Source organism: Simochromis diagramma, unplaced genomic scaffold, assembly GCF_900408965.1.
Source record: "Simochromis diagramma unplaced genomic scaffold, fSimDia1.1 OVJJ01000293.1, whole genome shotgun sequence".
NCBI lineage: Eukaryota > Metazoa > Chordata > Actinopteri > Cichliformes > Cichlidae > Simochromis > Simochromis diagramma.
In genome coordinates this window covers 1420418-1448229 of record NW_024386801.1, presented here as the reverse complement: position 1 = coordinate 1448229, position 27812 = coordinate 1420418, and the positions used below count along the sequence as shown (strand labels likewise).

Below are 27812 nucleotides of genomic sequence, written 5' to 3'. Positions count from 1 at the left end.
GATGGTTATTATACCCGTTAAGACGTTAATTTGCTGAGTATTACATCATGAAAATACGAATTACACCAATAACACATTAACTTAAAAGATTAATTAATGTACTAGTAGTGTAGTCCAAACTGTATGACGCTCACAAAGTGATGAACATGCCTCGTTTTTATCTCTGGTTGAATAAAAAGGATATATCAAACACATGGTTTCTGAAACAGCTTTTTTCTCGTCTTTTATTCCGTCATAAAAATGATTTATCAGGACTTTTATTTCAGCTACAATCCTTTATTTCAGCATATCTGCCTTCTTAGCGAACACAAAGCGAGGGCACGGGCTTATCTGCAATTTATGTCAGATCTTTTATGGCGACTAAAAAACCCCAAAACAAAACAAACAAACAAACAAAAAACTAATAAAATGCAAGTTTTTTTTTCAATTTCTTCTGTAACATTATATAAGATATATGATCTTATAAAATAAAAAGGATCCTGGCAGGTTAAATCAAATTCAGGTAAGAATTCAGCAATTTCAGGTGTACACACACAATATTAAAGTGCAAGATTTCTAATACTGCAAGGCACAAACTATCAATAATAGGATTGTCTTTTTGTATCTAATATAAAAAATGTTGGTAATAACACAGACATACAAAATTTCTTCATACAGTAACAAGACAACAAGTAAAACCTTGTCTAAGTCCTCCACAAGTATCTGAAATATTTTCTCATAATATGGTCTGTGGTTGACATGTATAAGAAGTTACAGCTGAAACATACATTTATATATATATACAGTAAATTCTGTTACAAATCTTTAATGTTTGTTGAATTAAACTGTTAAACAAATATGAAACAAAGGGTCAAATATATTCCACAATAAACAGCGATAAAGTAATTAATAATCAGTATGTCATTGACTTCATACTATAATTAAAATGTACATGAGAAATATTTCTTGAATATCACAACTGAAAAAAGAAAACATTTGGCTCAGCCTTTATTGCACCACACAGTTCTTCAGATCTTTTTTTCTACAATGTTCTTTTCTTTTTACATCAGCTCATCCTTTCAATGCACAGCAAAGATTTTTGGGGTTCATAAACAGTAAGAGAGTTTATGCTGTATAATCTGTACATTGTTGTGTGGCAGACAGTTTGTGACACATTTAGACAAACTAACAACTGCATTTACAACTTCATTCAAAAATGCAACTGGTTGATTGACTTCACTGTCATAAGAACTCAAAGATTCACCAAACAAATGATAATACACTACGACTGAATAGTTTAAACAATAAAAACGATGTCTGTCTTTGCTGTTGATTGTTGTTTCTACTCCATACATCAGTGTTTTCTACACGGCACGTGGAAACGGAGACGTTTTCTGTGTGTGAGTGTAAATCACACATTTCTGTTACTATCAGTGGTAACGTTTCACTGACTTTGTGAATGTGCAGGGTTTTCAAAATCAGCTTTCTCAATCGTGTTATTTGAATGTTCTCTGTTCCCATTTGTCATGATTGTAGCATGTTTATCTCCGTTTGTTAGACAGCAGGTGACAAATCCTGAGATGGCTCCTGAATATCTTTCCTCTCTGTGTCATCTTCCTCTTGAGGTTTGATGATGATGTGTATGGGCCTTTCTCCGCTGCATTCCTGTTGCTTGGTATCTGTGGACAGCTTGCCTTCACTTTCACACACCTCCTCTTCTGCCGAGGCCCCAATGGGACGCAGACGCTCTGCGGGAGCCATCTTTGTTCCGGTTTCTGAACTGTCTCTCTTCAGCTTGTCGCTGCTGTTGCTTTCCGAGCTGACCTTCTCTGCTGCGCCGTAGAAACAAAGCACATTAGATGTCAGCTCGCAGCAATTACAAAAGAATTTAAAAAGTGACGTGGATATCAAGGAAAGTAATTTCGATGTGGTAAATATCATATTCTCACCAGGATAGCTGTTAGCTTGTTTGTCTGTGCTGGTCGAACTGTCTGATGTCTTCTTGGCTGCAGGCTTGGTTCTGCTCCGGACTTTGTTGAAATTTCCTTGTAGGATCCACTCATGCTGTAACCCCTCATCAGGAGTCATGCGCTTACTTGGATCCCAGCTGAAAAGCGCAGACAGTTTGAATTTAGATGAATTCATTTATGTTTAGAAGTAATAGTCATGATCTACCAGCTCAAGTCAGAGGAAGCAAAATGTAATTGTGATCGATTAAGAAAGACAAAGAAAAGAATCATAATGTGACCTATGAACAAATAAGCAGAAGTGTACCTGAGGCAGCGTTTGATGAAGTCTAAGAAGACAGCATCATTCGTTTTCAGCACAGCTGAAAGCTCTTTGGAACTCGGTCTCCGTTTCTTCCCCTTGCTGTTAGTGATATTTCTTGGGTTTCCTTTAGAGTCTGCACAGATAATACCACACAGATTTACCAGAGTTATCACTATCTCTGAAAAGTTCTAAAAACACATACTTTACATAAAATAAAACATATAAATGATTATAAATTATTAGAATCTCACCAAAGAACAACCTCCTTCTCGATGCTGACTGAACAAAATCATTTGGAGGCATTCCAAGGACCTATCAGGTCAAATATCACAATAAGAAGGAAGCAATTACACTTGCAAAGCGTGAACAGTAATCTCTGCATACAGAACAGGTTATTTCCTTGTCATACCTCCATTATGCAAGCTATCTGCTCCACTTCACTCTCTCCAGGGAAGAGAGGATAGCCTGTGTAAAGCTCAGCTAGGATGCAGCCCAGGCTCCACATATCAATGGCCATGCTGTAAGGGTGACCCAGGATGACCTCTGGAGAGCGGTAGAAGCGACTCTGGATATATGTGTACACTAAAAGAGGGAATGAGTAGGGAAACGAGAACATTTCTGTCACCTCCCTAGCGTGATATTACTTAATTGTACATGTGCATCAAACCACTTCTGCCTTCTTACCTCTTTGTTGTTCATAGCAGCTTGAGCCAAAGTCGACCACCTTGATGTTGCCTGGCCCTCTTTGAGAGAGAAGGATGTTCTCCTGTTGAAAAGAAGAAGCAAACTGTCAAAAAAAACTCGCCAATTTCTATAGTACCAGTGCAATACTCGGATGCACCACAAGGTGGAGCACAATCTGCAAAATTGTTCTGAGTAATCCTTGCAAAGCAATCATCAACAGCAGTACAGTTTTGATTGCTTCACTACGTTTCAATCAGTCGAATATTATTTTTTTATCTTATGATGCAGGTCAGTACCGGTTTGAGGTCGCAGTGGATTATCTTCTCCCTGTGCAGCATCTGCAGGCACCTCAGAAGTGCATGAGCGAAACGCCGGATAAGGGCGAGGCTGAAGCCCTGGAAGTTGTTTTTTTTTATGAGCTCGTACAAGTTCACCCTAGATGAAGGAAGAACGTGTGACGTTTGGTTATTTCATCAAGATGACGACACATAAAGAAGCTTCGTTTAGCTGAACGTTTTTATGAAAATACTTTGTCCATGTCCAAGTGTACTCAATGTGGATTCACTTATAAAAAGATGCTCCTCAAATAAACCCCCTGAAAAAGAAGGCTGCTCATTTTGATGTCACTTGACACCTACAATAAAACATGCACTGAGTCTTGAGCGCTTACTTGGAAATAATCTGCGATTGTGCCTCCATTCATAGGAAGACCGATACAAAAACTTTATCCCCCTGCTATTTCTGAGCATGAATTTCTTTAGCCTGTGTAACCAGATCCTTCACACATGAAGCAAGAAGGGGTAAGAGATAGGGCCCCAATCAAGGCCTTAACTAAAGGATTTGGTGACAGTAATGTTAGACAAGGTAGCAGCTCGAGACGTCCCGTAAAGGTCATTGAGCCACAGTGACACACAAAGTTCTCTCTCCTCAAATAGATATCAGTAGTGACCCATACTAAAACATGGTTGGCTGGAGGTACACAGGTAGTCAATTTACTCCTAATTGATTGCAGTTACTTAGAAGTAAAGACCAGAGACATGCGAGAACTGCCTTTGATAAGCTACACTGTCTTCACACCGTGCTATTGTACCTGGGAAGGGTGACTGACGGCGGATCCCCTCGATTAAACGCTTCATTATTTAGTGTGTTTACATTCCTGCTTTCTGAATGTAGGTAACATACTAACCCCAGAAGCTCAAAGGAGATGCAAAGGTGATTTCGGAAGTAGAAGTACTCCTTCATGTGGATGACGTTGTGGAGGTTGTCTTTGTCTTTCCTCTTTATCACATCCAAGATCTTCAGCTCCACAAGAGCCTGGTGATGAAACCTACAGAAAAATTTACAGCTGACACTTAAATTCGCACCAAGAGTGATTTGATTCATTACTCATTTCTATATTTTAATAATACAAGTGCAGAATAAAGATATTCTTTTCTATAAAGGGAGAAGAGTCATTAAATAAAGGTAGATCTGTATTTGTACAAGCTTTATTTCTCTGATTGAGATGCTTTTCAGCACAAAAGCCTCCTGATATCTCTGGATATTTCTTTATATCCACTGCAGAGAAATCAGATCTAAGATAGCCATCTGACACAGCTTAAAGTTCTTCTGTGCCCAGTTGCACCTATTTTGTTTTCTGCATTATTGAAGTAGCGGTAGGACCCAGTGGCTCCTGCATCTAACCTACAGGACTCTGGCACCGCAGCCACTGTGATCCTCAGTTAAGAAGGACAGGTAAGATAATACCATTGGGGTGCCGACTTCTACCATGCTAAATCAGGTCTCTGCTATTTGGCAGTGTCCTGAAGTGTAAAGTGATCAGGTTGCAGACATGTGGGGGAAAAAAACTCACAACGGGGCATGAGATCTCAAATGACTGACAAAAGTTAACTTCTTCAATGTCACAAATAACTTATTCCATAGAGCAGTGATTCCCACCCAGAGGTAGCCCAGCGACCACGGGCCAGTTGTACCTGGACAGGCAATGTGACAAAACCCGAATACAATTTAATTTAGGATTGAGTAGACGTAGACAGGCTTTAGCAGGAAAGATAACAACTACTTGAAAGTAAGTAGTAGAAATTTGAAGTAATAAAAGTATATTAAAAGCTAAAACTGGCAAGCAATTGAGGCAGGTAGATAAGCAGTTAAAATTATTAGGCGGTCTGTCATAGGGAGTCAGTAAAAAAAAACTACATTGCCAAAAGTATTCAGTCATCCATCCATATTATTTCATTCAGGTGTTCCAATCACTTTCGTGGCCACAGGTATAAAATCAAGCACCGAGGCACACACACTGCTTCAGGAGCTCAGTGAATTCCAGCGTGGATTGCATCGATGCAACAAGTCCAGTCGTGAAATTTCCACAACTATTCCACAATTGACTGAGTGGTATTATAACAAGGTGGGAGTGACTGGGAACGTCAGCAACCCACATAAAATTGCAGACCTTCAGATCAGCTCAAGAACAGTGTGTAGAGAGCTTCATGGAAATTGTTTCCATGGCCAAGCAACTGCATCCAAGCCTCACATCACCAGGTCTAATGCAAAGCTTGGATGCAGTGGTGTAAAACACGCCGCCACTGGATGCTAGCCGTGGAGAAGTTTACTCTGGAGTGACAAAGATGGACAAGACTGGTTTGGACGGAACGTATTTGTCTGCCTGGTTTGTGCCGAGCATAAAGTCTGGTGGAGGGGGGATTGTGCTGTGTGGTTGTTTTTCAGGAGTTTAGTTCCTGTGAAAGAAACTCTTAATGCTTCAGCATACCAAGATATTTCAGGCAATTTCATGCTCCCAACTTTGGGAGAACAGTTGGGGATGGCCCTTCGTCTTCCAACATGACTGTGCACCAGTGTACAAAGCAAGGTCCTAAGAACATGGGTGAGTGAGTAGCCCTATCGATTAAGAATGGGATTTCACTCAAGTTCATATGCATGTTAAGGCAGATGAGCAAATACTTTTGGCAGTTAGTGTAGCTGAATAAGAATAGCTGTTACCAGAGTAGGTACTAAAAGTAGTGCACTGGTGGTTGAAATATTAAGCTAATAGTTGAGACTAAATAATTCAGACATAGACCAAATTTAGTTTGAAATGAGTTCAGTGGGAGTTTAATGTCCATCTGACAGCGGTGTGAGGGCAAGTCCAAGGATAAAGGTCGGGAGCTGTAAAGCTTTACTTCACTTGCAATTTTAAAACAAGAAGCATATGAAGATAGGAAGTGTTTCTTTTTTAAAAAAAATAAAAATACAAATTTCAGGATCTTTTTTGATTCTTTAGTGAATTGATCACAAACAAAAAGAAAAAAATAAATCATATTACATTTTCCTGTCATTTCTCATACCTTTTCTTATTGCGGATTATCTTTATGGCTACGAGTTCATTGTTCTTGTGATCCAGGCATTTTAGGACCTGCCCGAAGGAGCCTTTCCCGATCACTTCCAGCACTTCGAACCTGTAGGCAATGTGGTCATGCAACACCTGAAAGAGCAAGAGAGAGGAGAAGTGAGGATGTGAGACTACTGTGCACTTTGTCCTTGCACTAAAACAAATCTTTATATCACAGAAAAAGTAAATGATGTAAAGTAATATCATGATTTACTAACGTAACATTATATTCACTTGGTGATATTAGTCTTAGAATACAGGCAGCATTCTCTTCTTTGTACACATCAGCCACAGTGGCTTTCCTGTAAGTGTCAGTCAGGGCTGTAACAGTGAGATGAGCCTCAGCAGACATATGAGAGTCTAAACAACGGTCAGTCACTCAGCCTTTAACAGCTCATTCATTGCATATTGTCTATTGACACACAACTGTCCATCACGTGTCTGATTTATACATGGTCAGATTGAACGGTGGAGTGGTGCCCGCAGCTGCTGGAGGTCGTTTGGCCACATACTGTTTTCATTGGCCAGCTTGTTGGTGCATAAATGAATGGCACAAATGTCTTTTACATAACGACTACTACTGTTGCATACTACATGTGGGTTCTCTATCATATCGAGACTATCTCTCCACTTGTACGGAGTGGAGAGATAGTCTCTCACTCAGAGAACCACGGTTACAATGTAACCGCACGATATGTGGATGTGCTTGTGAATGGAGTCACTTAAACTCTTGACAAACTGACCCAACCTGATGGTGACCTCATCATAATTAATATTTCTTTCCTTTTCTATTTCAAAGACACTTCTAGAAACTACACTCGGGTGTTGACTGCACCTTTTGTTAGATGCTACCATATGATTTCTTCATTAGGCCTGTTTATTTAATCTAACTGTCAGTCTTTGCTGTGTAAGGTCAAAAATATAAGTTCCTGCAGGCTGTAAAACGTTGGCATCAACACAGATGAAGCCTGATGGTTATAATCCAGTAAAACTCTAATGCTTGCTCTGAAACATTACCCTGATGTAGCTTCCGTGTTCATCATCGTATCCTGAGTTCTGTGGAGCTCCTTGGGAACCCTCGATTTTCTGGGAACCCAAACCAAGGAACCAGATCTCAGAATAATCCATGATTTCTTCCTTTTCAAACTCTGTCAGCCGATCCTGGAAGTTCTTCAATGCTTCTGCAACAGGAAGCATGAGGAGGAAGACAGGATGAGTCAGTATCACGTTGATCTGCCAAATGCAGAGGATTCTGAAATATCGCCTTCCAATGCCAGCATGCTATTTTCATTCCATCAGGGCAATGAAAAATATTAGTTACGTGTTTTTGTTGGAACACCCACAATATATTCAAAATATGAAATAACGTTTCCTTTATGATTCACTTGTGTTGTATTCTGGTTGACACCAACATACCTACAGGTGACATGGGTAACCTTTGACCCTCGTATGCTTTCTCTTTCTCCAGCTTGTTGATGAAAATCCTGCTGTTGCGAGACACTGCCACTTTATCGACTGTTGTACCAAACCGTGTGGTGAACTGCTGAGCGGGCTTTGGCCTCTCATCCTGTTAAGTAACACATAAAAGAGTCTTTTAGCATTTTGGGAGATGAATAGTAATGAAGGATCCTCATTACGTTTTCACAGTGATTCTAAAACTACAGCGCCATTTCTCAGCTTTGAGTTAAATAAACTAGCTGACAGCTTCTACTTCACCATGTTATGGATGCCTAGTCAATAACAGCCTTACCGATTGTGTCTGATAGTTGTTTGGACCCCCTTTGTTGGCAATTTGGGGCAAGATGCTGTCTGACTGCTGCTGCTGGTTTTTGGCATTGCTAACCATCACCTGGACCACTGGTGGCTCGAGCTGAGGCAGAGTCCCCACACTGGAATTGAACTTCTGTGATTCAGATAAATTGTTATAGAAGTGTATTTGGTAAGTGCATTCAAGACAAAAAGGTGAAACATAAATGGAATAAGAGTTAGAAAAGAAAAGCAAAGTTTTATCAGATCAGTTTACCAAACTCGTAAAGCTTGATTTTTGAAGAAAGTGAAAAATAAAATAAAACATAATAACAAAATTATTATAAAATAGGCAATTTAGGTCAACAAACAAGCTAGCTCTGGGACCTCTACAATGATATTTCTCTACACATTCTACATTTTCATATGACAGAATGAAACACACAGGCATCTAAACAGACAGCTGTAAGAAGACGACAAATTAATTGGATGAAAATATGGCTGCAAGTGTGATATCCAAATATTCATTTTAAATGCTTTTTGCAGCGCCTTTCATTTTTTTTCATGAGAATGTGCAAACTGCACCTCATCTGTTTTGCTTCATCGTCCCTTCATGCATTTTGTTGGTGGAGGCTTGGGTGACCGGGACCTCCAGCTGATAGCGTCTGGAATTACCGGTCAGGGTGAAAGAAAAATGGGGGACAAAGACCCATGAGTCTGCGCTCTGACAGACTCTGTCAGTGGTGGCTTTGTAGGAGGGTGAGGTGCACTGACCTGCTTTTCTTAGGCTGCCACCCTGATTGCTTCGAGAGCATGATTACATGTGTCACTGCCTTGCAAGGCTCAATCCTGGCAGTGATGGTGCAAAATTAGACATCTGTGCTTTGCCAAGTCCTCTTGAGAACATCCTGCAGAACCGTCTGTGACAACAGGGTTTTTTTTTCTCACGTTTTTATGTATTGAACTCAGATGTCACGGAAAACAGAGATTCCCTACATCCATAGTGATACTGCATCCCCTTTAGCAATGGATGGATGAAAATTAAACTCTTACATATTAATTATTGATAGCATTCCATAAAAAAGCACTTTCATAAATTCTGATATTTCATCTCACGTGTTAAGAGCTGCTGCAAGATCTGCCAACTTGGTTATGACGCATAGAGATAAGCTAAATATAGTCACAAGCACCTGCCACAACAGGCAAAGGAAGCAAACACAGTTACATGCCTGAACGTAACTGGGGGGCCATGTTGTTTAAATAACGCACACACACACACACATATATATATTTAAAAGAGATGAAAGTAGTGGCTGTAGTTTATCTTTTTGTTTGTTTGCCTTGTAGAAATTGTTAGAGTAGGTCAGACACAGCACATTAGTTTGAATGCAAAAAGAAAAGGTTGGCATCAGTGGAGGATAGACTTGGCTAAAGAACATGTTCTGGTCAGCTGTTAAGCATCATTCGGTGGGAAAGCACTGACCTGTGAGCAGGGCCGATTTGTTCCAATACGGTTGCCTTCTGCTGTGAGCCTGTGAGGGTGAGGAAAGGCCTCTGGTCGTGATGTCTGTGGGAGGAATGAGAATGATTCATAAAATGCCCTACACAAAAAGTGAGAAATAGCTGCCTTTTATTCCCAACAAGCTGGAAATAAAATAGATACAATGGGTAACCACATTTTTCTCCTGCAGTGACTTATTTTTACAGCGTGATGCAATTGGACAACGTGTCCAAGTCAAATAAAGGAATCCCTTTACACCAAAAAAGACGGATTAAAGCAGGCATGTAAGATAATAATTAAGTGTCTACTTGTGCTGGATTCCCCAGTCTCTTCAGAAACACACAGCCTCTAGGCAGCTGAGCGGGGCTGAAACCAGACGAGCTAAAATAATGCACTGTGATCCTAAAATAGATCACATCTGCAAAAACCCAGCAACACCAAGCCTCTCACTTTAAATTTCCCTTTGTGCATAGTTTGTGTAAGCATGTGCTCATGTGCACGTCCATGTGCTCTGCAGTAGGTGTGCACGTGCTTCCGAGCCAGTCCTCACAGGAGAATCATTGGACTGAATGCATTACAGGGAAGCAATGAACGCTGTTCTAAAAAAGTACCACACACGTTTGGGATGATTCTGTGTGTGTCGCTTCATCACCAAGCCAGCTTACACGTGCCTTATTAATCAGCGGTTGAGCTCACAACTGTGTCGAATGACACCATATGGGTGAAATAAAGCTTAGCTTCATACGGGGATATGTGTTAAACTCACTCCATCAGCCTGGCAGAAAGGACGAGGGCGAAACAGGCCAGGTTGGGTTGTTGTCTGCAGGTGCTAGATGGAAAACAGCTTCCAGATCACAATCTTAATCTGTATCATTGACTGAGGAGCAAATGCAACATCAAGTCAGCGTCACCACAGAACTGTCTACAGAGTGAAGAAGGTGAATTAACCCAACTAGCTGATTCGACTTTTTGTTAAAGCTTAACTGGATACAAGCGCTCTCTGGGTTCTCCCTTTACATTAAAGTCAATACAGTTCTTCAGATTAACACTAACAAGGAGTAGGGTACAATAATGTGGTCATGTTACAATGTTGTGAGTGAGTGACAGCTGGAGCCATGTAGGTCACTGTGACAGGTTGACTTCTTAAACATCACCTGTACAGGTGTGCTGTAAGCCTGGCTAATGAGTACTGAGCCACTGGAAACCCAGTGACATCACAATAAGGCAAATGTGACCTGTGACCTTTTATTCCACTGTTATAGATGCATATACATCAGCTGACACTGAATAAGTAAATGAGCACATTTTGTTTTCACTTTTTTTTCTTAAAAACAATAAATTGAATTCTGTTTTTGGATGAACTGTAAAACTGTAAGCACAGACTTGGACAAACTTTTATTGTACATGCAATAAACGTGTGCTCCCTTTGCCCATGTAAATCCATAATCCATTAACACGAAGGTCGGAGGGACCATATACAAAAAGGATATTTGCTCTCATCCCAAATAAACAATGGACCTACAATCAAGACAGCAAAAGCCATGCCTTTATTGATGTGGTTAAGTCTTAGCTGGATGTAGGATCATCTCGACAGGTGTATGAGAGCAGGTTGACCTTAAAACCGTCCACCATTAGGGTCAACTGGTTAAAGGGTTAAAGCAAAGCAATAAAACCAGGAGCCAATGAGGTAAACACCAACAAACTAAAACCTGCTGCTCATGAACACTGTCATCTGTCAGACATGTCTAATCTTGCTCTCCATTTATTTTGTATTGCACATCGCATACTGAATGTGAGCACAAGGAAAAGGATGGATGTAAAGTGGTGGTAAATAGTCATCAAACCATGTGATCACAGATAGTGCTAGTCCTTAGTTTTAGACATAATTTGTAAAAAGGAATTTTGCATTTTTTCACTCATGCAGGAAAAAAAAAGGCTACAATTCTTTAAAGTGCCAAAAACAGCAAAGGTTAAATTTATGTCAGTTCCCATGTAAGGTGTGAAAAATATACCAGAACACATATAGACTTACAGAATCTGTCAGCACAACAAACACTGAAGTAAGTAGGCTAAACAACGACTGAAATAGAAATGGATCAGATTTTTCATCATAACTTGGCATGCACTCAGGGGAAAGGGAGTGGACTGCGAAATAAGCACTCAAGTAGGATAGCTTATGAAAGAGAAATGGAAATCATTTCAAAGTTACGTTTAATATTCTTGGAATGAGTTTTTTAAAAAGTGAATACAATAAAAATGATAGATTTTTACTATAGTTTCATTATAAAGGTTTACCTGTTAGAGGTCTGTCCTACTATTATCAGGGATGTTAGCCCTGTGTCAGAGCAAAAGTAATCTAAAAATGAAGATAACACATGCTCTGGCACTGGTGCCAGTGGAGATAAAGCAGTGATAATATTAATATTCACAGAACATATTCATATTGTCTGTATCATAACAATATAACACAGACAACATTATGATCCCATAAAATAATCCCAGGAAACTTTTATGAGTATCGTCAATTTGTTTTTGTAATTTTCCAATGAACTGCCTGTAAACTGGAATATTGATCCCTATTCGATTAATAAGAACTTCCTGCTTTGCTACCAGACAGTCAGTCTAGTATCCAGCGAACAAACAACTCCTCACCTTGTTATTTATTTCTGGCAGCATGCTGTGTTATCAGCCTTGACAATCCAAAAACAAAGGAGAAATTACGAAGTCCAAGTCATTATATCCAACTCTGTCCGTCCAACCTCAAAAACAAGGCGCACTTTCCAGAAGTCCAACTTCGTGATAAACACTGAATCAACACTGATGAGGAAAATCCCGATGACTGATCAGATTCCCGCAACCCAAAGCTGCCGTACTCCCGGTTTTACGCGCACACGGTAAATGCACTGTCGTCAGAGAGGAGATTAGCCCGCGAGACAAGCTGTTGTGCCGTGACGCGTTCTGCTAAGACACCGGAGGAGCCACCTGTTCAGGTTTCTGCCGCTGACAGCTGGGGCTGTCCCGATATAGATTTGTTGGTTTTTTTATCCGTTTGCTGTCGTCCACCTACACCATGCGGTGTGACTGATGCGCTCTCCAACACCGACGCTGTGCAGCGAGGGCTACACCAACGCACGCACGTACTGGCCACAATGCTTGAGCTCACTTCAGGTACTGTAAATGTTTTGTAGACTATTTTCAAAGTGAGGTCCAGAAACCTCTGCGCTGTCGAAAGCGCGCAAGTAACGCACGGTCTCACCGTCGTTCTTCAAAAGTCATCTTTTAGGTGAGTCTTCATCTTTAAGTGACACGCACACGCGCAATGTGTTTTCCACAGTAGCTACATTCATATAAATCCAGCAGGTTTACTGGATTAAAACTTTTCTTATTCCTTTTGTGTCTTTCTGCCAACATTAATTCAAATTAAGCAGTTCTGCTAAAATCTGCCATGTTTTACAGTCCTGTGCCATTTGTGTGTGCACTGCAGGGTCAAGTAGTTGATAAAAATGAACTAAAATCTCATCTCCTTGAGCAAGATACTAAACCTCAAATTGCTCTCTGATTATCATAGTGTGAATGATAGATACGAAGCAATTAGGCTTGGGTGAATGAGTGGAGTTGTACCAAGCCCTTTTAGTGTTCAAGTAGAGCAGAAAAGTGCTATATAAGAAGTATTCTATAAAACAGAATGTCAAAACAGTGATTAATGCACTCAACGCATTTCAACACATTTGTTAGCCTTAGCACACTTTAAAAGAACTTCATAAAACTAGGGCTGCCACGATTAGTCGACTAGTCACGCTTACGTCGACTATCAAAATCGTCGACGACTAATTTAGTAGTCCGAGACCGAGAAGGCCGGAAGTGTGAGGCTTGTCAAATGGGACGGTCTAGCCTTCAGATTTGCGTCACCGCTGTGTGGGTGGAGTTTAATAAACGAACAAAAATATAACAGGACACTGGCGTAAATTCTCGACCGTCTCACACTTCTGTTTAATTTTCTGTTTGACGTTTATTCAGCTGTGTGAAAATCCCAGAGGAAACCACCTGATGGATTAATAAAGTTTTATTTAATCTAATAATCTAATAACTTTGATCTCAGCCAAACCGATTTACTCCGGAACAAATAAAACACAGAAAAAAGCCAAACAATTGCATTTTTATGTTATCCGAGTGACTTATATATGATATTTAACCCTAGTAGCGAAAGACAGCGGGGGTCTGAAAACAATGAAGCCAGGAGTCCGCTGCTCTCGCCGGCTCGAGTGACCATTGAACCCCCCGGCTAGCTATCGAGCGGGTGGGTAACAGACGTCTCCAAAAACGTCGGCGCACTTTTGCAAATATGCGATGTCTTGATAAACTGAGCAGATATTTGAAGTCTACACGGCTACTTTCTCACCTGAAAATATGTTAAAAGTTTATTTTGTGACCCAGGAAGATTAATAAGAGTAATTTTAAAACTTAGCAGCAGCTGCCATTGTTGGAAACTGAAATTGGCTGGGCCGCACTATGAATTCTGGGATATGGTGTGCCATGAAGGAAACACCCAACCCATCCTTCAAATTCGGGAAAATGAAGGACGTATTTGTCGGCTGCATTTGAAGGAGTCGACGAATTGGGACAGCCTTCGTCGCCTGGCTGTGACGTAATCGGCCTTCAAATGCAGCCTCCAAAGGATGCAGCCGACGTTTTGGGACACAGCTAATGTATTTGAGTGACACGGTTAGCGCCCAGTTGGCTCCTAGCATTTCTCAACAGCTCTGCCTCCTTTTCGACTGCCCGGGACATTTAAACAATGGATAATCCGTATACAAACAAATTCATGCTTTTCTCCTCAACAGAGTGCGTCCCCCGATTGAACAACAGTGCCATAAAATAAGAAGAATGGCACCTAATTATAGACTTAATAATACTGACTTAGTAATATGTCACATGAAGATTCATCAGCCAGGTTAAGTGTTTACTGACAATTGACAATTATAGCGGACATCATCATTACTATTCCAACAATCCTCTCCACACAGACAAGCATAAACACTCGATAACCACAGTTGAATACGCGTTTGTAATGACGCTAGTTCAGTTTACAATAGGGTTCATTCGCTCGGTCAGCAGGTGGCGGTATCCCCGTACACTGGGGAGTAAACTGCCATTAAACAAAACAGAAGAAGAAGAGAACATTGCACATGCGCGGTATGGATCGGGGAGTCCTGATCCGTAACTATCTTTTTATTTTTCGTTTTTGTCTACATTATATTGAAATGTTTCATTATTGCAAACATTTTAAGAGATGCTTATTATTCTTAACATCTCAACAGACAATCTGACCCGTAACTAGGAATGGGTATCGTTTAGGTTTGATCCGATACCGGTGCCAAACCGGTACTTTTGAAACGGTGCCGGTGCTTAAACGGTGCTCAAACCGGTGCTTAAAGAATGGAGAACACAAAATTGGTCCAAAAACCTCTCATGTTCAGCTGTTTTTTTGTAAAAAGATAACAATGTTAGCCTTTTCTGCAGCTATGGGGCATATATGGTATCACTCTTGGCTGGAAGCAGTGCTTAAACAATGGAAAAAAACACAAACTTTGTCCAAAAACCTCTCATGTTTAACTGTTTTCCACTTTTTCTTTGGTCATTTTAGCCTTTTTGGCCAGGGTGAAGGGAGTATCTGCCATCAAACAAGAAGACAGTTGCATGTAGCTGTGATGATGTTTGCTAGTTCACCTTACATGCATTAATGTAATAACGTGGTTAGCCTACTCAACGTAAATTACACACGAACAACATTAAGCTACTCACGCAGAGAAGAACGGCTGCTGCTGCATCATCATCCTCATCATTTCTGCTACACTGGCAGGGCTAGGGGCCAGGACTCTCCTCTTCGGGTTTTTGGGGGATGTTGCTAACTCCGGGTCCGATAACAGGCACCACACCTGCAGTAGATGCGCTCGGTGTGAGGTCTCGCAGCAAGCTATCAAATACGGCGCATTTCTCGGCTTTAAAAAAAACGCTATGCGTCGCCAGGTGTTTCATCAGATTCGAGGTGTTACCTCCTTTGACAGTATCACAGTATCAGCTTAAAGCACTTGTTGCAGGCTGCTGAGTTTGCATCTTTTGCTGTGAAGTACAGCCAGACTTTTGACCGCTTCGCCTTGGGCATTTTTAATCTGTAGCTCTGCTCTAAAAGAACGTACGTACCTGGGCCCGCCTACTATCCTCGGAAACGTAAAATGATTGGCTAGAATCTAAAGTGTATCACAGCTCAGGAAATAAAGCACCGAAATAAAGCACCGAAATGTGCGCTGCTTTTCGGTCTGGTTACTACCGTTTATGTCAGAACCGGTGCCATCATGGCACCGGATACCGGTACCCATCCCTACCCGTAACCATCATAAAAGGCTTCGAGCGGAAGTAGTGGCTTTTTGCACGTGCGTGGTACGGATCGGGTTTCCGGTACAGATCGGGTAGTGACAGTGCCCGCATTTGGAGGCCGATTACGCTACAGCGAATCGATGAAGACTGTCCAAATTCGAAGACTCAGACAAATGCGCCCTTCATTTCCCCAGATTTGAAGGATGGGTCGGGTGAATACTTCGTGGCTCAACCTATCCCAGAATTCATAGCGCGGCCCAGCTCAGTTTCCAACAATGGCGGCAGCTAGTTAGTTTTAATATTACTCTTATTATTCTTTCTGGGTCACAAAATAAACGTTTAACATATTTTCAGGCGGGAATGTAGCTGTGTAAACCTCAAATATCTGCTCAGTTTATCAAGACACCACATATTTTCAAAAGCGCTCCGACGTTTTCGGAGACGTCTGTTACACACCAGCTTGATAGCTAGCCGGGGGCTAGGTCACTAGAGCCCGTGAGAACACCGGACTCCCGGCAAATGGTTTTCATTTGTTCCTGAGTAAATCTGTTTGGCTGAGATTAAAGTTATAGTTTTTACACAGCTGAATAAACGTCAAGCAGACAGCTGATCATCAGGACTGTGAGATGCTCGAGAATTTACTCCGGTGTCCTGTTATATTTTAGATAGCAAGGAGTTTATTAAACTTCACCGAAACAATTTGCACATTTCATTAAAATTTAATAAACTACCACCTTGTCTTTATTTTTAGTTAGCACAGACCTTAAACACTTAAAGCTGTAAGCTAATGATAGTTATATAAGAGCAGATGCTCCTGGTGCAATAAGCTGTACGTTTTACGTCCAATGGATGATGATCTGATTAGTCGACTAATCGCAAAAATAATCGGTGACTAGTCGACTATCAAAATAATTGTTTGTGGCAGCCCTACATAAAACCCAGAAGAAATAGCAATGAACTTTCATTTCACCTTGACACAACAGTTACGTGTTTTGAACCCTGACTGACATATGAAACACATCTTACCCTTCAAAGTCATATTAGAGCATGTGGCCCTTTCACAACAGCCATTCTGACAGTTTATGGCCAGGTAAACTCAGGTGGAACTATCATTTATTACACTGAGCCAAAAAAGACACGATTAAAATGTTTAATTACCTTTGTTTACCCTGCTGTAAAATGTCAAAATGGCTGCTGTTTACAACAAAACAAAACCTATTTGCATCATGTTTATCTCACGATGCAAATGTAAGACGAGATTATTTGCTTTCCAGTGACTAATCCACACTGCAGGAGGGAAACAACTCAGTGCTCCATGTGCTGATTAGCCCGGAACCAGTACAAGAGATGAATATGATAAGACGACAGCAGTTATGCAACAACAGCGGCTACTTCAGTAATCAGCTCAGGGAATGAGCATCTATTGAGGAAGCTGCTGCTACTACCCTCATTATACTCTTATCTGTTCTCTTGTTCTCTTATTTCTCTTGCTGTATTTGTTTAGTCAGACATACAATCCTGTTTCCAAAGACGTTTAAATGCTTGAAATTAAGCCGGCAATGACAATTGGAAAATTAGATAATGCAAAGCTCACAAATTCAGATTTCTAGGCAGAAGGTTAGTAACATGACTGGGTCTATAAAAGAACAATTACAAGGGGCTATGGATGAAAGAGCCAGGGTAGCATCTGCGATACTAGCAGGTAGCTAAAATTCTATATAAAGCAATTATTTAATATACTAAATTCCCAAATACCTAGAGTGTAGTTCAAATAAAATGTCATGCAAGACAGTACAGAAAGATGCTCTTATCCTCACAATCTGCCTTTCACTTTAGACAGTAACCTAGCATCTCATTTTGAAATCAAGCTGTATGATAAATAATGCTGAATAATCTTGCAGCATTATTTTTGGACAATGACCAAATATAAAGAAGGTGCTACCAATGATAAGTTAAGGTTTAGAGCTGAGCCACTGAGAGTATTTGTCCCCTGTTGGTGGAGAAGCCATCCAAGAGGGAGGTGAACATAGTGACAGTGAGCACGCGGTCCTCTCAGAGGTGGAAGGACTCCTTTAAGTCTCATAAATATTGACAAAACTCATTACCATGCATCTGTACTGCAGCATGACTGGAAAAGGGGGGTTAGATGAGAATATTGACTTCACTCTCATGTGCACGCTAAAAATAAAAGCAGCTTAGCCAAGCATAAAGACTAGAAACGAGATGAAACAGCTATCTTGACTGCACATAGAGGACTGTAAACCTTGCCACAGTTATCCTGGAAGAGTATTTAAGCAGCTTCTGTTTTGTCACCCAGGTGACAACACATTAGACGCCGCATGAGAGCACCTGAAGTAAAAAACTCAGATATGGAGTATGGAACCATGAAAAATCAAGAAACAAAGGATCGCAGTTTATTTACGGGTGTCACAGCACAAAATGTAAAGCCTGTGAGCATTTCTTTAAAATAAATCAATAAAAACAAAAATAAATTCTAACTAAAAACAGATAAGTGGGTGTGGCTGTCTGGAGAATGGAAACAAATGATTGCCTTTAGTCCCATCTAGGCAGTCCTGTTGCTAAATATACCTCTGGGTTGACCCTCCTGTTCCTACCCCAGCAGCAGCCATGGAGGAGGCTAAAACCACAGCAGGCAGGTGAGGTCCCGTCTTCCCACATAGCACATCTCCTCCATGCTGTCACAGCCGCAGCCTCAACGACATCTCAACCTCTAGACACTATTTCCATCCAGAGGTGCCGTAACGACAGATGGCCTCTTGTTTGAGGAGCAAATGAAAAGATTATGATTGCAGCGATGATACCAGGCCTGCATTTCCAGTAGGTTTTTGGTCTAGTTGAGCTCCATTCGTTAAAAAACAAAAATTTCTCCAACTTGACAGAACCTCGATGCTACAAACCTAAGCGATGATAAGTTTCCATAAACGATAAGTTCCCTGAAAACTTCTTGTGACTCTGAACAGTACTCCTCTACAATCTGGACCTTGCTTCATCGAGTTATTCATTTAGACGAGGTTATATTCCAAACCTCTGTGGTTTCTTCTCTGTCAGGTTTCCGCAAAGTATTTTTCTCTGCCCCAGGTTTTATCCAGAACAGAGAGGCAGACTGCCAACAGACACTGAGAGGATGCTATTGCTTTGTGCGGTTGCTATTATGAGTGAGGGAGTGCTCTCTGTCTGCTGCTGCCAGTGACGTATGGATGGGACTTGACTGGGGACCCATCCTGAGCCGGAGACAAAGCAGCAGGGGCCTGGCACTGACTTTGCCGTAAAAGAGGCCTCTGGGAGTGAAGGACAGGGGGTGGGAAGTGGTGAGCTGGGACTAGGCAGATGAGAAAAGACAGGTACAGAGCTCATCATCCTCCCAGGTGGGCACTTCGTGGGGAAGTCAGATGGGGAGGTGGTGCAGCTCTAATGGCCCTCCCATGTGGTTCAACAGATGCCTGCAACTTTCCTCTTCCTTCTCACTTGTCACTGTATCCTGGAGACAAAGACAACGGGGATGTTATATCCCCCTGCCTGCTTCTCCTTATCCACCCCTCCATCTCTTCTACTCTTCTACACCTCTTTAGCTGCTTTACTTGCTGCACAAACCCCTGTGAGATGCTACAGTCTTGCTAACAAACAGCTTAGCCACCCCACCCTCCTGTAGCTACCCCTGGCCTCCTGCCTGCTACACACAGCAGCAGAAACAGCAGAGCCCACAGCAGGACAGGAGACAAATGCTGACTATAGCTTTTTACTGCAGATAGTCATTGGGTAACCAAGTGTTGTAATTATCTCTCTGTATTTCTTTTTAATTTATTGCTGATGATTAAATGATTTATCGGAGGAGCTCTCTATTTAAAGTCCAGTTATTAGGGAGGTAAGAGTGCAACAGTTCATATTAAATGTTGCAGTCATACCAAAGACCAAAGGACACGCTGTCAGTAAGCACAAGCACGCTGTGCTCACACAGGTTCCACCCCTCCACTAAAAATAAAATCTGTAAATCACCATGTTTTGGTGACAGGAAAAATGTTGCTATTCCTGTAGCATGAAGCACCAGGGTACTGTATTCCATTACTGCTCAGTCAGCCAGTTGGGACACTTGAGGTACAGTAGCTGCTGTATCACTTCTCTCATCCTGTATTCTCTTGTCCTGTATTATTTAATTCATTTGCCCCTCAACCAGCTGGATCAGTCATATAACTGGGCTATACCTTTTTAATGTCTCTGATCTGGATAGAACGAACAGTAAGTCTGTTAAGTCATGACCAACCTGCCACCTCTGAGAGGACTGCAACCTGGTGCCTTACATGCTGTTGGGCCTTTGGCTAATCGCTGCCAGGTGCAGGCAAATTGAAAGAAGATGAGTTATCGGCCAAAACAGACCGTGTCAGTGTCCCCTCCCACATGGCAGAGAGGTATGTGGGTAGTGTGACCCGGCTGGCAGGTGCAATGCAGCATCTGCAGTTTTAAATGCACAGCAGACGTCTCAGTAACAGCATGTCACCATGTGCAATATGGGTCAAGTTCACAAGGTGGCACAACCACATACACTTTAGTCACACAGGTGATTATAAACTCACTTGTAACATACATTATATGTAAACAGTTTTTGTGCAAAAGTGCAAATTTTGCAAAGGTGTTGTGGCTAAGATCCCCAGTCTGTTAAACCTACTGTGGAAATAAATGAGTTCTTTTCTGAAGAACAATAACGATGTCGTCATTGAGTCGCTGCATTAAAAGAGCATCTGATAATCTGTTTTTATTAAAGTAATTACAATCAAGCCACATTCTGAATATTAGCCCGCTCAGCCCCATTCTCTATAAGGAGGTCTGTGTGCTTGTATCTGTGTGATTGCATTCATGTTTGCTATGTTAGTGTCTGTGTTTCTTTATTTGAGTAAAGCTGAAAATTAAGCAGTTCCCAGGCAAGCGAAATCTTATTAGGCACGTGGAGAGGCTCTCTCCAGCAGGGTGAAGACGGTGAGACAAAAACAGGCAAATAACCTCAAGTCGACTTGTGTCCATCAACAGAAACACAAGCCACCGTTTGTAGTAAAATATTGTCTAAATTTGGAAAAGTATCTGCCCTGTTTGACAAAAACATCCTGCAATCAAATCAACTGAGCAGATTTGTCCTGATGAATAAATTAATGAATTGATTTATAATAAGAAAATATCAATGAGGATATTTTCCAATAATGGGGACATTTTGTGGTTAGCACTGTTGCTTTAGACCAAAGTCTTGTTTGTTGTCCTGAGTGGGATTTCTGGCTTTCTCCCAGAGGTTCGGTTAATTACCAGTTTTAAATAGACTGAAGGTGTGAGGTGCTACCTGTCTACCTGCCCCTCCTCTCACCCCTCGACAGCTGGGATACGCCGCAGCTCCTCCAAACCCTGAACTGGATAAGCCTTTAAAGCAAACCAGTGAATATTTTCTAATGTTTAAGTTGTAACGTATGTCATAAAATAGCAAATAAAAGCAAAATCAAAGACAAACGTGAAATTAAACGGCACTATGTGATATGATGTCATGATATGATCTGAGGCTAACAAAGTGTGATGAGTCAGATTTCTAAAAACGAAAGATTGTGACAAAAAGCTGCTGAACTCTCTTCAAACACATAATATTTATTTTACTTCAATATTGTATTGTTGTGATTTATATGTTTGTGTGGGGTGTTCGATGGTTGTGGAGGCTGACCTACTACTTCATATTTGTGTCAACTGTGCTGGCCCGTCGGGACCACCTACATGTATAATCCTCCCATGCACTATAATACAATCTTCACCATTTCATGTCCTGTAATAACCACAAACAGATATACAAGAGCTTCCTGTCTGCCTCCTTTATCAGACAGACTGTCACAGAAAACACCAGAATTGGGCCACAGGTCATTTTTCTGTGGCCTTGATCGGGGGTTGATGGGGCTGTGGTGGAATTATTATACTTCCCCATCGTGGCACCGACAGATAAACCCCTCACTGTTTGAGATTAATCCAACATACAGACTGAATGCTTGCTACCCGTTGCACCCTTGTTGAATGCCTCAACACAGAAAGAAATCCCAAAGATTTTAACTGTAACTAAAATAAACTGTTATGTGGTCATAAAAGCTCTGTGATTCAGTCAGAAAATAGTCTTTTTTAAACATTTTGCGTTGCTATTTCTTCACCTCTCTTAATCTTTTGAGCTGCAGTGAGACACATAGTCAACAGCCAAAAGTACTCCTGCAGGTCTAACTGTTCTTCGCACTGCATCGCTGTGCAGCTATTCTCTGAAAACCATTAAAAACACGCTGGAAGTCTTTTCTGTTTGTGAAATTTTAAAAGGCCGGGAAACCGATTGTACTGATGCCCTACAACTACAAGAATAAAAACACAAAACATATTCTAGCTCAGTAACAGTCGATAGCCTGGCTGGGTTTAGTCTCATCAACATTGATTGGATCCAGCTTTGGATACTCTGAGCTCTGTTGTTCTGTTCACATCAAAACTAAATATTTTGGAGATATTCAATGCATGCAAGTTAAAAGTCATGATGTCTCTACAGCAGTTCTACTGATACAATCTCTAGTAAGACACCATAGCCTATATTTATCTTATTCTTTCTAAATTAATATAGAGCTGGAAGTCTTACCTGATGAATTATTCTTTCATCTAAGATCTGCGGCATTCCTTCCCTGGAATGAGCCCTGACCCAGGGCCCCATGTCTGGCTCCGACCGCTGCACTGTTATTTCAATAAACCCAATAAGATGAAATTAATTGGCCTGCTTGTGAGGCAGCTGAGGCGTAAAATGTTTGCAGGTGCATGTGTGTGTCAGAGTTCAGCTCTATAATCAAAATGTGTGTGTGTGATATGTTTCGCTGCTAAATATGTTTACAACACCGCAGGATTTACCCCCTGTCGTGTGCGGTGCGGGCGCTGACCTAAATGCCCCAGACGCTGCCCTGCCAGGTTTGAGAACCTGAGGATGGAGTCGGCGCGCTTGTGCCATCAGACCTGTGTGAGTGATGATGGCCTGACATCTCTGGCAGCTCTGTGACCACAAACCTTGTCTACAAATGGGTCTAATGTTGCGCCAAGTGAGCTATAATCTCCAGGCAACACAGCATTTAATTTTCCATTTTCAGCTTTCCTAGAAACCATCCCCTCCTTTACTTTCTAATCATCAGTTGGCAAGCTAAGTTATGGTAACCCACCAACCAGCCAACCTTTTTGCGTCCCAGTGGTGGGACAAAGTTGAGCTTTATCACCTAGGTAAGATCAACTGTCCACTTCTGACCCCAAAGTACTTACTCTCCTGTCACCTACCACAACAAGCCTTTGCACCACCCGGGTACGAAGCAGGCAATGTTTGAGCTAGACAAAGACAGACAATATACAGCCTTCAAAGTGTATCATTAGCACAAACTGCAGGATTTAATCTCATGGCTCGCATGATGGATGCAAACAATGAAGAATGAAACATTCATTGAGTCCTCCCCCATTTCTACAGGTGTATACTGACACACTCTGGCTAGCACAGGCGTGGCTTAAAGGTAAATCCTGATTAATGTGATCCTGATTATGTAATACAATTACAAGCTTTCATGAGAGGAAGTGCAATTATAATTACATAAATGATCATCATAGTAAAAGACACAAATACTTATTATTAGTGGGGGTTTTAAAACACTTTTCATTTTCAGCCAACAGTGAAGTTTGAATTTGCTGCTTCAATCAAAACTGTGCAAAACTACTAGATGATTTGAAGTAGTCACATCTCATATTCTTAGATATTGTATTATACTGTAAAACTGTGTAGGAATCAGTGAACCAATCGCAACAAATGTGTCCTTTTATATAACGATATTTTAGATTAGACCTGATTACACAACAATTCTCCTGAGCCTATGGAGATGGAACGAAAGGGTGCGATGGGGGAGGACGTTGGCATACCCTGCAGCTCGGTACTGCATGACTCACTGTTAAAGGAAAACAGACACTTCATGCAACTAAACCAGACACTCATTAACTAAACTCCCTGGGTGGCTGTTTACACAGCATTCTTTGTAGATCCAATTAATGTTTATCGGCCGAGGAGTGTTCTGGCCTCTTGATCCTCTCCGGGGCAGCATCGCTACACCTCCTCACCATTGTGAAATTTAGCTGTGACATGGTGGCCTAACCAGGATCACACCTTGGCAGTATGAGACCTGCCCAGCTTGCAGGAACCAGTGGGAGGAATAGCAATCGCTGGCAGAAATGAAAATGTTGCTATGGCTGGAACTATTTTGGTGATCATGGAGATTCACATGTTGACACGAGTGAGAGCCATGTGACAAACAAGCCGCAGGCCGTTCAGTTGGCACACATAACATCTTCCATGCATAAACATAAACTCGAGGGAACACAGTGCAGGAAAGCAGATCCGCAAACACGCTCGGAATGAGAAACAAGAAACGATCGTTTGATTAGGACACGATTAGAATTAAGCTCATCGTACTTCAGATGTAATTTACGCGCAGAGTCAACTTTGCAGTAAAGTGACAGTGTGAACTCTGTGCTCGCTGACATCGATATCAGCCTGTCATTCAGAAGAGGTGAACCCTATGTCTCTCTAAATGACCGGCTTTTATTCAGGGGTCCGGTGTCATCAAGGAACAAAGCAGTGATGAGAAACTCTATCAGGGGCAAGGTTCATTAGAATAATAGGGTGGCGCACTCTTTATTCCACATTCTGTGGAGGTGGCTGACCAGGTGCAATGCAGTGAAGCATGTCAAGAAGTGCAAGAAATATAATCAAGGTCTTAATCTAACGTAGTCTGCTACTGTGTTTTTATACAAGCTTTTATAAAACTTTTATGCAGGCATTTCAGTGCTAAATTTAAACTGCAGATCTGCTATTCCAATTACACTATTTAATGTTACAACTTTATTCAGCTAATTCATGAGCCATGGGGTAAGAAATCTCTTAACATAGAGATGTGCACGTGCATGAAGCTCCCAAACATTGAGCTTCAGTAACGGGATGAATGTCCATATGTAAGTCATATATGTCCAAGTACATGCATGAGTCACTGTGAGATATAAAAAGCATTCTTAAATGATCAAGTGGACTTGAGCAGTGAGTCATAATATACAAAAGCTGCAAACTTGAAAAGACACTGCCTGCTCCAGTCTCAGCAAGCATCTGTTGAGAGCAGCTGCTTGCGTCCGTATTTTGCAATGACGCAAATGCTTCGCATCGATAGCCTAACTTAGAAAACCAGAAAATCTTTTGAACTGACACCCTAACCATCCGTGGCAGCTTCAAATGATGCCTCAGCTACCACTCTATCAAATATCTCACTGATGATCAAAGATTTTTCAGCCTTCTTATGTTGGGCATCTTTGAGCTCAACAACCTGTGGGGAGTTCTATTGCTAATTAATAAGGATATCTGTTTGAGGGCCTTTTTTAAGTGTCGGGATCAAAGAATAAGAGGAGCCATGATAGGATTAAACAAGGATGCGTTTAGCTGACCCACTCTGCAGTATGCAGTAATCCACATGGAAGACACAACCCGAGCTTGGCTTGGTTGTGCTGTTTTAAGTGACGATGGGCTTTCTTATTGCTGTGATTTGGCCCTCTCCACAGGTCATTAAATTCCCACTCTCTCAAACCCAACACACACACATGCAATATCAATCTGGTGTCCCCAATTCCCCAAATTCATATGTTCTCTCGTTTGTTTCTCCACCTTGCTCGTCTATTTTCTTTATCAAAATATCCCTGCTTTACTTAAAAATAGTCTGAATGACGCTGAACCCAGGATGCTTTACAGAAAGACAACATCTTTGTTGCATTAAAGGATGCAGTAATTTCTCCTCCACTGGTCTTTGTCCACTATTGGCAAAGAGGTCCGAACTGTATTAAAAGTTTAATCAACAGTAACTATAAAAGTGTCCGATAGGAGCTCAGCGAGGGAGGTCTCAGGTGCTTTGAAACACACTAATCCCTTCATGCAGAAGGGAGGGGGTGGGCGAATCAGTCCACCCCTGCATGAATGTGTCCTTGCAGGGCACAGTTTAAAGCTGTGGAACCTTCCAGGAAGAAGAGATGATGGGGTTAACACAGGTGTCAGCGCGGAAAGCTTCAGATATGGGACGCGTGTAACGTCATAACTATTCGCCATCGAGTAGTTTTGCTCTTCCCAGCAAATGGGAATAGAGCACATCTCTCAGATGCTTCCATGGTGCAGGCCAAGAACTTTACAAGGGAGAGCATGTTCCCCAATAAATCACTTCTGCTGAGAGCACACAATCACCCAAATAACATTTATTTAATGGCCTGCAGATGAACTCGGGGTGTTTGGTTACTTGGAGGCCTTCCGTCACCCCACAAAACCTTGGCAACAACAATAACTTATGTAATACATTAAGCTTTCATGATGGCAAAATTAAAAGAAACCCCCCCCCTCAAGATTTAGTATACAGTTGAAATAATAAAGCACAGTGGTAAGATGAATTGCTGTTTCCATACCTTGATCAGAAGGGGAAATGTGCATTTTCTCTCCTTTAAAAGCTTATCCAGCTTATTTTTGGGGCCGTTTCTGTTCAAAGAAAGAAAGATAATAGTATAACAACATAAACCTGCTGCTTTATCAACTGCAGATTAAACTACTCTTCAGTTATGCCAACGCATATTGATTCATCTTTCAGAAGCATAAGTCTTGCACTAATTATTGTCATCCTTGTTGCCAACATTACATCTGCATGTGGTTTCAGACTGAAACCACATGCAGATGTAATGTTTGCATACTGTGAAGTTTGTTTTTTCTTACAGCAGACACAGACGCGGACTCTTCCTCAGCAGCTTACTGCGTACACTACACTGACACCTTCTGGACACAAGTTTGTCTTTTATTAAACACATTCAACTCTTCCTCCAGTTCATTCATAAAACTGAAAGTATCACTAGGATTAAATAGCTTTATCGGTAAACAGGGGATGTAAAGAAGAGACTCTAGATCCCACTACGAACTAAAAACGTCTACGTTAACTCTTCATGGGCATTTATTTACTTCTTTATATATTTCACTAAATGCAGAGTGCACAGCATTACATGCCACAAACTTCTAAAAGAGGACCACACAAACCTTTTCTCCGAAGACTTGTTCGGCGCGCTCATGTTGACGTGATCAGCAAGGTGGTGTTGATGAAGCGGTTATGCGCGGCATGCCCACTAGTCAGGTTTTTAGGCGGTAATAACAAACGGCTGGCAGCCTTCGTGCTGTCGTAGTTACCACCACCGGCTTATCCCAAACACAATGGCTGTTGTACACTAAGTGCTCACTGACAGTGTTGTTCTCCCTTTTTTCTGACGTAGGCGCTTAGTTGCACGAGCGCGCCCGTGTGAGAGAGCACGAGACAAAGGGAGAAGAGGACACCCGCTGAGCTACACGTTTCCCACATATTGCAGCACTCAGTGACCACACCGGTGTTGTGCCAAAAAGTGATTGTCTGCCAAAAACTGATTTCCAATGTTTCCGTGTATTTTTTTTATGTGTAATATCTTTACGTATGTTCGTAAATAGACTTCGGTGAACAGGGTTTACAAAGGGGTTATATATAGAATTAAAAAATTATCAGTTTTTCAAGTATCTTCACAACTCTGTGTTATTGTACTTACATTATAACCAATCCGGTCCTTTATCCCTACTTAAAATATTTTTACAGAACTACTGTAATATTTGCTGCCATTTCTGCTGTCCTCTTGGCCAACTTACTCTTACAAAAGACATTTTTAATGTTAATGAGATTGTTTTTAACTGCAAAAATAAAGGTTATATAAAAGTCACTGCCAAAAACTGATTGTGGCTTCTACCTTGTTACACGG

At 41.3% G+C, this 27812-nt stretch overlaps 1 protein-coding gene across 4 annotated transcripts; it reads right to left on the bottom strand.

Annotated features, from left to right (window-relative positions):
* Positions 1-426: 426 nt before the first annotated feature.
* dyrk4 (dual-specificity tyrosine-(Y)-phosphorylation regulated kinase 4) lies at positions 427-27334 on the bottom strand. Of its 4 annotated transcripts, XM_040024989.1 has the most exons (15): positions 27073-27334; positions 26457-26526; positions 9549-9632; positions 8070-8222; positions 7736-7886; positions 7337-7500; positions 6276-6412; positions 4121-4261; positions 3231-3369; positions 2935-3016; positions 2660-2832; positions 2502-2562; positions 2254-2383; positions 1929-2086; positions 427-1811 (listed from the first exon to the last, which is right to left on the bottom strand). In XM_040024989.1, exons 1-15 carry the CDS (start codon positions 27102-27104, stop codon positions 1534-1536), a joined length of 1953 nt encoding a protein of 650 aa, XP_039880923.1. In that variant the 5' UTR covers positions 27105-27334; the 3' UTR covers positions 427-1533. The 4 variants fall into 4 exon arrangements, with proteins under 4 accessions (XP_039880923.1, XP_039880925.1, XP_039880924.1 ...); XM_040024991.1 differs by lacking the exons at positions 26457-26526; positions 27073-27334 and adding an exon at positions 22588-26430; XM_040024990.1 differs by lacking the exons at positions 26457-26526; positions 27073-27334 and adding an exon at positions 18531-19897.
* Positions 27335-27812: the final 478 nt, after the last annotated feature.

Coding starts and splice junctions, on each gene's coding strand:
- dyrk4 (XM_040024989.1), bottom strand. CDS start 27,104: ATGAGCGCGCCGAACAAGTCTTCGGAGAAAAG. Junction 6,413..7,336: donor AACACGGAAGCTACATCAGG/GTAATGTTTCAG, acceptor TTGCTCTTTCAG/GTGTTGCATGACCACATTGC. Junction 3,370..4,120: donor ATCTCCTTTGAGCTTCTGGG/GTTAGTATGTTA, acceptor TCCTTCATCTAG/GGTGAACTTGTACGAGCTCA.